The sequence below is a fragment of the Coregonus lavaretus genome (assembly GCF_964263955.1).
Source record: "Coregonus lavaretus genome assembly, contig: HAP1_SCAFFOLD_7555, whole genome shotgun sequence".
In the NCBI taxonomy this organism is placed as follows: domain Eukaryota; kingdom Metazoa; phylum Chordata; class Actinopteri; order Salmoniformes; family Salmonidae; genus Coregonus; species Coregonus lavaretus.
In genome coordinates this window covers 1-12,500 of record NW_028157417.1, presented here as the reverse complement: position 1 = coordinate 12,500, position 12,500 = coordinate 1, and the positions used below count along the sequence as shown (strand labels likewise).

General features: G+C 44.8%; 1 protein-coding gene across 1 annotated transcript in view; it reads left to right on the top strand.

The window, feature by feature from the left end:
• Window positions 1–11,001, top strand: part of LOC311125451 (DNA-directed RNA polymerase III subunit RPC1-like) — a gene marked incomplete at both ends in the record, with an annotated part of 24,525 nt that extends 13,524 nt beyond the window's left edge. The window contains 5 exons of the mRNA XM_084199503.1: window positions 2,038–2,156; window positions 2,720–2,857; window positions 3,209–3,379; window positions 5,437–5,550; window positions 10,915–11,001. Coding sequence (XP_084055629.1) covers window positions 2,038–2,156; window positions 2,720–2,857; window positions 3,209–3,379; window positions 5,437–5,550; window positions 10,915–11,001 — 629 coding nt within the window. The remainder of the gene's footprint in view (window positions 1–2,037; window positions 2,157–2,719; window positions 2,858–3,208; window positions 3,380–5,436; window positions 5,551–10,914) is intronic.
• Window positions 11,002–12,500: the final 1,499 nt, after the last annotated feature.

Here is a 12,500-nt window from a genome sequence, read left to right as displayed (position 1 = left end):
AAATCAGCCGTGTGCCTGAGTGTAGTTGCCCCTGGTTTAAGGTAAGTAAATTAGTGGAATTGAAATGGTAATGCCCTTAAATCCTTTTACCATTATGTCTCTTCCCCCCTGCTGTAGACTCTATCAACATCTCTCCATCATTATGTCTCTTCCCCCCTGCTGTAGACTCTGTCATCAACATCTCTCCTCCATTATGTCTCTTCCCCCTGCTGTAGACTCTGTCATCAACATCTCTCCATCATTATGTCTCTTCCCCCCCTGCTGTAGACTCTGTCATCAACATCTCTCCATCATTATGTCTCTTCCCCCTGCTGTAGACTCTTTCATCAACATCTCTCCATCATTATGTCTCTTCCCCCCCTGCTGTAGACTCTGTCATCAACATCTCTCCTCCATTATGTCTCTTCCCCCCTGCTGTAGACTCTGTCATCAACATCTCTCCTCCATTATGTCTCTTCCCCCTGCTGTAGACTCTGTCATCAACATCTCTCCATCATTATGTCTCTTCCCCCTGCTGTAGACTCTGTCATCAACATCTCTCCATCATTATGTCTCTTCCCCCTGCTGTAGACTCTGTCATCAACATCTCTCCATCATTATGTCTCTTCCCCCCTGCTGTAGACTCTGTCATCAACATCTCTCCATCATTATGTCTCTTCCCCCCTGCTGTAGACTCTGTCATCAACATCTCTCCATCATTATGTCTCTTCCCCCCTGCTGTAGACTCTGTCATCAACATCTCTCCATCATTATGTCTCTTCCCCCCTGCTGTAGACTCTGTCATCAACATATCTCCATCATTATGTCTCTTCCCCCCTGCTGTAGACTTTCATCAACATCTCTCCTCCATTATGTCTCTTTCATCAACATCTCTCCAGGTTCCTCCCCATCGTGTAACTGGGACAGGACGGTCGCTAGTCCCGTGTCGCAAGCGTCCGTCTGAACCAACATCGGTACCTGGAAATCGTGTGTTACGAGAATCGGATGGGGAGCACAGCGCTTCACTTAAGGCGCCTGAACGCCGCTTCGGTCTCGTCCGTCCATATCACTGTTTTCGGGAGGCGGGCCCTGGTTAGATCGGTGAGGGGGGGAGGCTATAGCCGAAAAGTTGGGGGAATAAACCGACTATAGTATCCCGCCAGCCCCAGGAAGGACTTGACCTGTGTCTTGGTGCGTGGAACGGGCCAGTCACGTACCGCGTGGACCTTCCTCTCCTGGGGCTTGATGTTCCACCGTCCGATCGTTATACGGGTAGCGCCCGTAAGAAGCGATCCCATGACCACTTTGTCTATGAGGGAGAGGGTGGATACGTCGGTTAGGAGCCATGCCCTGGTGATGCGCAGTAGGTCGCTCATCTGGGCTCGGGGGGAGGCGTCGGCCACGAACCTCCAGCCGTGGACCAGTTGGGCCCGGTGGGCCAGTCTGTATCCGTAGCGGCTGAGTATCTCCCGTTTTGAGACGTCGTAGTTAGCCGCCAGTTCGGCGTTGAGGTCATAATACACTTTTTTGGCATTTCCTGACGGGAACGGTGCCAGCAGGCTCGCCCACTTTGCTTTTGGCCACCCTTCCCGGAGCGCTGTCCGTTCAACCGTTCAGGGGTAGGTTTCGATGTCGTCGTCCTCCGTTAGCTTCATTAAAAACTGGTCTGGATGCGATTCGGTTGGCGTTCCTCCTTGTAGCTTCCTGATTTCCTCAACCAGGCGGACATTTTGTAGGCGCAGTTCCTCCAGCGTTCGTTCCTGAACCGGTAGTTGGACCCGGACGAACTGAGCTGTCAACTCGTCCATGCTGATGCTGCGTTAAACGTCAACCCTGATCTGAACCACGTCAAATGCCCGCATTCTCCACCACTTGGTGCCAGACCAAGGGTTTTGATCAAAACGTTTACACTGATCAGACACGGACACCAGGCCTCGACAAGTCTCCCCCTCCTCTGCGGGACGCCACACTGTAGAATGTGTGGGATTTTTGTTTAAGGTGGTGATTCTGTAATGCTAATGGTCTTAAGTTCTTCATCCCTTTCATTTTCCTTCCTAGGATCCTTCATCAACATCTCCCAGATGATTGCCTGTGTGGGCCAGCAGGCTATAAGCGGCTCTCGAGTACCCGACGGCTTTGAGAACCGCTCGCTGCCACACTTTGAGAAGCACTCTAAAGTAAGATCCTCTGAGAACCACGTAACGCCTTTTATTAACCAGCTGAAATCACCATTAGATCTGTCCAGAGTCGCAGGGCATGGGTTGATTCATTCATGAAGAGATGAGGGCTGGTTTGGTTACAGGCTAGCTGGGGATGGGAAGGTTGAGGAGTGTGTTTTCCTTCCTAGCAGTAAACAGCATCTCCAGCTGACTCAGTCAGCGCCCTGTTTCATTTTTGTCTAACAGGGTATGAATCCCAAATGTCACCCTATTTTAAAAAAAATATTTTTTAAAGTAATTTAGCGGACGCTCTTATCCAGAGCGACTTACAGTTAGTGAGTGCATACATTTTCATACTGGCCCGCCAGTGGGAATCGAACCCACAACCCTGGTGTTGCAAACGCCATGCTCTACCAACTGAGCTACAGAGGGCTATTCCCTACTTAGTGCACTACTTTTGACCAAGGCTCTGTGAGCCCTAGTCAAAAGTAGTGCACTATACAGTATAGGGAATAGGGTGCCATTTGGGACACATCCAGGGTGTTTTATAATGATGTAACCTCTCTCTCTGTGTGTCACAGCTCCCTGCAGCTAAAGGCTTTGTGGCTGACAGCTTTTATTCAGGCCTGACTCCCACAGAGTTCTTCTTTCACACTATGGCTGGTCGAGAGGGCTTGGTGGACACCGCCGTTAAAACAGCAGAGACCGGATACATGCAGGTAACACACACACACACACACACACACACCTCTGGGCTGCTGCACCGTACCCTGCACAGCCCCTCTGCTTGTATTAAAGAAAACCGGAACAACGTGTGCTCCCAACAAATCTAAATCTATCAGGTTCCCTCTTGAGTAGCGATCAGGGTTATATCCTAGGGTTAGTGTTGTTATGTTGTTGATGTGTTCAGGTCAGAACAGCTCACCACAGCTCTGACTAATGACACATAGCAGATGAAAGATGAAAGGTGTTGAGTGGTCACACACATACACACACACACCGTTGCACAACAATCTGTTGAGTCATCCTTTGATCTGTTCTTCTGTGGTGGATGTGTTGTGTGTCAACAGAGGCGTCTGGTGAAGTCGTTGGAGGACCTGTGTTCCCAGTATGATCTGACGGTACGGAGCTCCACTGGTGACATCATCCAGTTCATCTACGGGGGGGACGGCCTGGACCCGGCCGCCATGGAGGGCAAAGATGAACCGCTGGAGTTCAACAGAGTTCTGGACAACATCCGGGTGAGTCACACACATGTGCGGCAAGACTTAATCTCACACACACACACAGAGAGAGGGAGACGCAGAGAGAGAGGGAGACGCAGAGAGAGAGGGAGACGCAGAGAGAGAGGGAGACGCAGAGAGAGAGGGAGACGCAGAGAGAGAGGGAGACGCAGAGAGAGAGGGAGACGCAGAGAGAGAGGGAGACGCAGAGAGAGAGGGAGACGCAGAGAGAGAGGGAGACGCAGAGAGAGAGACACACACAGACACACACACACACAGAGGCACACACATATAGAGGCACACTTACACACACAGAGACATACACACAGAGAGAGAGACACGCACACAGAGACACATGCATGGACAGACACATGCAGTTGCTCACACACACACATTATTCACTTAGACCTCACCTGTTGTCACTGGCAACAAGAACATATGCACATTTCAAACTGCCATCTGGTAGAGATGTTGAGACAGTGGGCTATAATTAACTTCTGCTTGGCAACACACAACTTTGAGTATTTCTTCGAATTTTCTTTAGATGCCAGACTTCAGAATTTGAAGACCGTGAAATAAGATTTTACCCACAGTACATATCATCATCTCAATGTATGTGTTAGTGATGTGCAGGTCAGCTGTTTGTTCACCCGCCCACAATTACTAATAACACATCCGCACTCCTCCCTCTATCCCTCCTCCCTCCCTCCCTCCCTCCCTCCCTCCCTCCCTCTATCCCTCCTCCCTCCCTCCCTCCCTCCCTCCATCCCTCTATCCCTCCCTCCCTCCCTCCCTCTATCCCTCCTCCTTCTATCCCTCCATCCCTCTATCCCTCCCTCCCTCCCTCTATTCCTCCTCCTTCTATCCCTCCTCCCTCTATCCCTCCTCCTTCTATCCCTCCTCCCTCTATCCCTCCTCCTTCTATCCCTCCTCCCTCTATCCCTCCTCCTTCTATCCCTCCTCCCTCTATCCCTCCTCCTTCTATCCCTCCTCCTTCTATCCCTCCTCCTTCTATCCCTCCTCCCTCTATCCCTCCTCCTTCTATCCCTCCTCCCTCTATCCCTCCTCCCTCTATCCTTCCTCCTTCTATCCATCCTCCCTCCGTCCCTCTATCCCTCCTCCTTCTATCCCTCCTCCCTCCATCCCTCCCTCTATCCATCCCTCCATCCCTCCCTCCATCCCTCCCTCCCTCTATCCCTCCCTCCCTCCCTCCCTCTATCCCTCCTCCTTCTATCCCTCCTCCCTCTATCCCTCCTCCTTCTATCCCTCCTCCCTCTATCCCTCCTCCTTCTATCCCTCCTCCCTCTATCCCTCCTCCTTCTATCCCTCCTCCCTCTATCCCTCCTCCCTCTATCCCTCCTCCTTCTATCCCTCCTCCTTCTATCCCTCCTCCTTCTATCCCTCCTCCCTCTATCCCTCCTCCTTCTATCCCTCCTCCCTCTATCCCTCCTCCTTCTATCCCTCCATCCCTCTATCCCTCCCTCCCTCCCTCCCTCTATCCCTCCCTCCCTCCCTCTATCCCTCCTCCTTCTATCCCTCCTCCCTCTATCCCTCCTCCTTCTATCCCTCCTCCCTCTATCCCTCCTCCTTCTATCCCTCCTCCCTCTATCCCTCCTCCTTCTATCCCTCCTCCCTCTATCCCTCCTCCTTCTATCCCTCCTCCTTCTATCCCTCCTCCTTCTATCCCTCCTCCCTCTATCCCTCCTCCTTCTATCCCTCCTCCCTCTATCCTTCCTCCTTCTATCCATCCTCCCTCCGTCCCTCTATCCCTCATCCTTCTATCCCTCCTCCCTCCATCCCTCCATCCCTCTATCCCTCCTCCCTCTATCCCTCCTCCTTCTATCCCTCCTCCCTCCGTCCCTCTATCCCTCCTCCTTCTATCCCTCCTCCCTCCATCCCTCCCTCTATCCATCCCTCTATCCATCCCTCTATCCATCCCTCCATCCCTCCCTCCATCCCTCCATCCCTCCATCCCTCTATCCCTCCTCCCTCTATCCCTCTTCCCTCTATCCCTCCATCCCTCTATCCCTCCTCCCTCCATCCCTCTATCCCTCCTCCATCCTTCCATCCCCCAGTCTGTCCATACGTGTTCAGAGCAGCCAGCCCTTAGTAAGAATGAGTTGGTCCTGACAGCGGAGTCCATCATGAAGAGGAGTGACTTCAAGTGCTGCAGAGACAGCTTCCTCGAGGTAAATAACAAACTACCACTTCCGCTTGACTTCTTCTATGTCTGCGTTCAAAATGGCACCCTATTCCCTACATAGTGCACTTTAACCAGAGCCCTGGTCTAAAGTAGTGCACTACATACCGTAGAGAGTAGGGACCAAACTATGTTATTGGTTTTAGATCTATTATCAACAGCAATGTTCCAGCGTATAGACCTATATCAATCATCAACAGCCAATCAAATGTCAAGACAGATTTCTTCATTCAAACCAATAATACCAGCAGTTACACTCCGGCGTATAGACCGAGACTAGGTGACGTTCCAAATGGCACCCTATTCCCTATGGGGTGCACTACTTTTGACCTGGGCCCGTTGGGCTCTATATAGGGACTAGGGTACCATTTAGGAGGTAGACCTATAAGGCCTATCAACAGCCACAGCCGACAACAGATCTTCAACCACCGTTCAAATATTATACATCTAGTTTGACCTCTCTCACTACCAAATATTATACATCTAGTTTGACCTCTCTCACTACCAAATATTATACATCTAGTTTGACCTCTTTCACTACCAAATATTATAGATCTAGTTTGACCTCTCTCACTGCAAATATTATAGATCTAGTTTGACCTCTCTCACTGCAAATATTATAGATCTAGTTTGACCTCTCCCACTACCAAATATTATAGATCTAGTTTGACCTCTCACTGCAAATATTATAGATCTAGTTTGATCTCACTCACTACCAAATATAATATATCTAGTTTGACCTCACTCACTACCATATATTATAGATCTAGTTTGACCTCTCTCACTGCAAATATTATAGATCTAGTTTGACCTCTCACTGCCAATATTATAGATCTAGTTTGACCTCTCACTGCCAATATTATAGATCTAGTTTGACCTCTCACTGCCAATATAATATATCTAGTTTGACCTCTCTCACTGGTCCGAGACTCTCCATCATTCATCAAGGCAAGCAATTGAAGACAATATTACCATTTTACCTTCTGAGCTCTATTTGCCAGACTTGACTGCCTTAGCTTACCTGAACCTTCCATAATAACGATCACACACGCTAGCTGCCTGAGCAGAGCTGTCATCCGTGCTCTAGGATTCCTCCTTTAACACTAGAACCGCCATAGGACAACGGCCACTGACGTTTGATTTTGTAAATTTAAAAAATCTGCCCCCCCCCCAAAAAAAGCTATGTCCTGCTCTTTCCCTGACTTTTCCTAAATGTTTGTATTTTATGACAAATGGATTGAATGAGCGATAATTGTGCAAGTTACTTCACAATCTAATTTAAATTAGGCCTAACTGAGTAATGAGGGTGAAGAGGATGATTTAATTTAGAAAGACAGTAGTGTAATGATGAGTTTGTGTTATGCCTATTTATCAGCGTTGGCGCTCATGTTAATAATTTGACCGCACGCCTTGCCGGTTGGTACCATTTTTCTTTTACGTTTTACTTTGTAAAAAGAAGCTGTTACGGGACTGTTTTATTTACTGTAACTCTTTTACTAAACAAATGTATTGTAAGGGAAAACGAAAACATGCTATGTGTTGCAGTAGGCCTTTAAAATAATGGCAAACATGTCCTCGACTCTATCCAAGTTGATACCGGAAACAAACACTGGCAGTCAGCCTGCACCTAAACTATACCGAAACTAATTTCACACATAATAAGAGTTAGCCTATAGACAAGATTAAATTGACAATCTGAGTGACAATATCAGTTGTCAAATTGTACATGAGGAGATGGGCGGATCTTGTAATTGACAGATGGCGGGAAAGGAGCATTGCTTTATCAAATCCTCCTTCAGTCACATGCAGGTAAAACATGGTGATTTCTATATACACTGAACAAAAATATAAACGCAACATGTAAAGCGTTGGTCCCATGTTTCATGAGCTAAAATAAAAGATCCCAGAAATGTTCCATACGCACATTCTCTTTTGCCGAGAGGATCCATGCATCTGACAGGTGTGGCATATCAAGAAGCTGATTAAACAGCGTGATCATTACACAGGTGTACCTTGTGTTGGGGACAATAAAAGGCCACTCTAAACTGTGCAGTTTTGTCACACAACACAATGCAGAAGATGTATCAAGTTTTGAGTGAGCCTCCAACGTCGTTTTAGAGAATTTGGCAGTACATCCAACCGGCCTCACAACCGCAAACCACTTGTATGGCGTCGTGTGGGTGAGTGGTTTGCTGATGGCAACGTTGTGAACAGAGTGCCCCATGGTGGTGTTGGGGTTATGATATGGGCAGGCATACAGTGCATTCGAAAAGTATTCAGACCCCTTTACTTTTTCCACATTGTGTTACGTTACAGCCGTATTCTTAAATAGTTTCCTCACCAATCTACACACAATACCCTATAATGACAAATCAAAAACAGGTTGACTCTAATCTTTGTAATCTTTTATTTCTGATATATTTTGACGAATATTTCTTCATGCAATTATTTATTAAGCATGTTTGCGCACCTTGCTGGTTGATATGCATCTGATGCATATGCTAAAGGGGACGCCCAGCCATGTTCTCTAGCGGGATTCCTCCTTTAATGACCTGTACCATGAGTACTGCGACTAGAAATGCATCTTTTAACATTAAAAATGCTTCTCTAAACATTAAAAGCATCTCTAAACATGTATTGGCATTTATAATGTCTGTTGTTCTGAAAGTTTTCATATATAGTGTTGCTGTTTCTTCATCAGTACATGCCCTGTAGTCCAGAGGGTTATTTCAAAGCATATTACGTCTGTTGGTGATTAGTCTCCCTAGGCAGACGGGTTACCTCCCACTTTTTTTTCAATTTTCGCCTATAATGACATACCCAAATCTAACTGCCTGTAGCTCAGGACCTGAAGCAAGGATATGCATATTCTAGATACCATTTGAAAGGAAACACTTTGAAGTTTGTGGAATTGTGAAATTAATGTAGGAGAATATAATACATTAGATCTGGTAAAAGATAATACAAACCAAAAAACATGCGTATTTTTTTTTTTCATTTTTTTTTCATCATCTTTGAAATGCAACGAAAGGCCACAATATAATATTGCAGTTTAGGCACAAATTAGATTGTGGCCACTAGATGGCCGCAGTGTTTGTGCAAAGTTTCAGATTTATCCAGTGAAGCATTGCAATACTGGACTATTTTGTATAAAGTCTGCCCAAATGTGCCGAATTGGTCAATTGATACATTTTCAAGTACATAACTATAGAGAACATACATTTTGTATTACCATATCATTTTTGTGAGTTTACACACTCCCAGGAATGTTATACATGATGGATCATTAGCTTATACACTAACTTTCACACATCTAGATGGCCGGGCGGGGTGGGAGTGGAGCCAGAGACAGCAGGGGTTCAAACTGTAGAACCAAGTTCCTACATTTGAATATAAAAATGGATTTTATCAAACAAAACCATGCTACATTTCATCTTTGGGACCCTTAGGATGACAAATCAGAGCAAGATTACTGAATGTAAGTACATTCAGAGGTGAATGTATCAAACCAGTTGCCGTGATAGGTTTTTTTGTTGTTGTGCACTCTCCTCAAACAATAGCATGGTATTCTTTCACTGTAATAGCTACTGTAAATTGGACAGTGTAGTTAGATTAACAAGAATTTAAGCTTTCTGCAACAGTTACTTACAGTTGCTGTTACTTACAACAGTCATGCTAATCACATTAGCGCACGTTAGCTCAACCGTCCCGTATACGGGACACCGATCCGGTAGAGGTTAACAATGTTCCATCATACACGCTCAGGGTCTGAGAGCTCTGACACTGGTTGGTGACGACAGAAGCCTGAGAAATATTGTCACCTCATTATTGTTGGAATGTTCCCCTTTTGTGTATATAAACTTGTATGTAAACAGTCAAGGACTGCTATGACGACTTCTGGTTTGAAATGAATTGGCCCATCCAGAACTCTCATTATAAGTTAATTAACTGATTTCAAGATAGCAGCATAATCACCTTTTCATTCATTAGTTTATAGATTTTTTTGTTTCTAGTTATTACCATATTTTAATGATGAGTAATGTGAACGCGCGCGCACAGAGTTGATTCATGAACGTGTGATGAGATTGATGCAGTTTGCTCTGTGGGTTCTGTCTACTTTGTCCCCCTTGTCAAGGCATTGACAGACACTGGCTCAGAGAAGTATATGGAGGTACAGTTTCTAATGTGCATCATGTCTAGGTAATGGTGTGAGACTAACCACGTGACAACAGCACCATTTTGAACACTGCATTCAGTCAGTTGGTCAAATCTAAAGTTTTGGCTTTTCAATGTGTGTACTCATGTTTGGATTAAAGTACTAATCATGCAAGTGTTGAATTGTAGTAGGGGTTTGATTTGATCACAGAAATGCTGTACATATTTTAAATACATTTATTGTAGAATGCATCCACAGTTGATTTAATGTATTTTACTAATCATGTAAGAGTTGCATCGTCAACAGAATGTTTTTGGCAGGTTTGATAAATGGATTGTAGAAGGCATCCACTGTGAAATGGAATGAGTGTTTCCTGTTCTGTGATGTTACTGTCTGTCTTTCACAACCTGACATAGAGAGGGGGAAAGAGAGGAGCAGGCGAGGGAGAAAGAGAGGAGGAGGAGAGGGAGAAAGAGAGGGGGAAAGAGAGGAGAGGGAGAAAGAGAGGAGGAGGAGAGGGGGAAAGAGAGGAGGAGGAGATGGGGAAAGGGAGGAGGGGGGAAAGAGAGGAGGAGGAGGAGAGGGGGAAAGAGAGGAGGAAAGAGAGGAGGAGGAGAGGGAGAAAGAGGAGAGGGAGAAAGAGGAGAGGGAGAAAGAGGGGGAAAGAGAGGAGGAGGAGAGGGGGAAAGAGAGGAGGAGGAGAGGGGGAAAAAGAGGGAGAAAGAGGAGGAGGAGAGGGAGAAAGAGAGGGAGAAAGAGAGGGGGAAAGAGAGGAGGAGGAGGAGAGGGGGAAAGAGAGGGGGAAAGAGAGGGAGAAAGAGAGGGAGCCATCAATTTACAACCATTACAACCATCCCTTTAGAACCACTTTACAATCATTACAACCATCACTTTAGAACCGCTTTACAACCGTTACTTTAGAACCACTTTTCAACCATTACAACAATCATTGCAACCAGTTTACAACCATCATTTCTACCAGCTTTTCCTGCTGAGAATGAACAGTAGTCTTTTTTTATTTTTTTATTTTGCACTGGGTTTTCGAAAAGAATGTTAAGGTGTTTTCTAAAGTGTTACATTAAGTTATTGAAATAATTTAATCTCATAACAGGAGTGAACATCTTATAATGGCCGTTATTGAAATGTCTCTCTCTCTCTCTCTCTCCATCTCTCGCTTTCCTTCTCTCCCAACCAAAGGAGATCAAAAAGTTCATCAAGGCTACATCTGAGAAAATCAAGAAGACCAGGGACAAATACGGCATCAACGATAATGGCACCACAGAGGTAGGCCTTTTTATCCTTTATATTTAACCAAGTCACATTGACAATGACATCTCTTTTTCAAGCAGTCCTTCCAGGATTTAGCAATTATCTTTATATTATGCGTGCGCTTGCAAATATGACCAATCACTGCACTGTTATTGCATAAAACAGTAAGATCAGTGCAATATTACCACATAAAACTGTCTAATCACCACACTACAAAATGACGGCTCGCGATTTTAACCGATCACCGCACTTTTACTGCATAAAATTATTCAATCAAAAAACATTTTCCCCGTCAGAGCTTTTTCGGGACAATTTGGACAAAAAAACGCCATTGCCTTACTTGACTGTGTAAATCCTCTCTCTCTGTATCTGTTCATTAGACTATCTCAGTGTAAATCCTCTCTCTCGCTCTCTGTATCTGACCTTTAGACTACCTCAGTGTAAATTAGGGCTGTCCCCGACTAAAAAAGATCTTGTTTAGACCGAAAGTCCTCTTCTTTCGACCAATCGATTAGTTAACATTTTTAAACATGTATTTTTTCATATATAGACACACCCTATGTGTTTTAATAAAATCAACTATATATGCATTGAGCTTATCCAATGCTATAAGCGCAGTTTGATGACATAAGACACAAATGCCTCAAGAGGGAGCCAGAGATCAAGATAACCAGAATGAAAAAACCTTAACCTGACCCAACCATCCTCCTCCCGCTCCGCCTGGCTTTCACAGATTCTGGCTTTACTATCCTGAAGTTGCCGGTTGTAGGCTACATGAGGAGTCGGAAACCTTTCTCATGTGGAATGCCAATTTCTTACAATTTCTTCCGATCTGCGTGCCAGTTATGGTTTTGATATGCACATTTTCGTGGAACAGTTTTATTTCATTTTTAATAACGTCTTTGTATCTCAAAGTCATTGCCATGTGGTTAATCAAAATTCTATCCAAATCTAAATGAAAATGATACAAACCGAAAACGTAATTTATATTGCCATTGCCAACTATGTAAAAATAGCCTACATAAAGCCAACAAATGAAAACATTGCAGCCTGCAAATATCCTGATTTGAAATAAAAATAAATCCTGTAAATCATATTTGCGCAAGGGATAAGAAGTAATCAGGTAGGCCTATTTTATGAAGTTTCCACTGGATCAGAGCATTACATTTTTCCCTTTAACGATGAGTGGTTAATCGAAAGGGAGAGAGCTGGAAAGATTTTTTCAAATACACTACCGGTCAAAAGTTTTAGAACACCTCCATTTTCCCAGTTTTTATTGAAATTCACACAGTTTTAATGTCTTAATGTACTCTGAAATTAAAGCATAGAACAAATAAACAATTGGAGACAAAAAAATAAATAATGGAATCGTTTTGTTTAACAAATTGTAATCTACATTTTTGAATCATCAAAGTAGCCACCTTTTGCAGACATACAGTGGGGAAAAAAAGTATTTAGTCAGCCACCAATTGTCCAAGTTCTCCCACTTAAAAAGATGAGAGAGGCCTGTAATT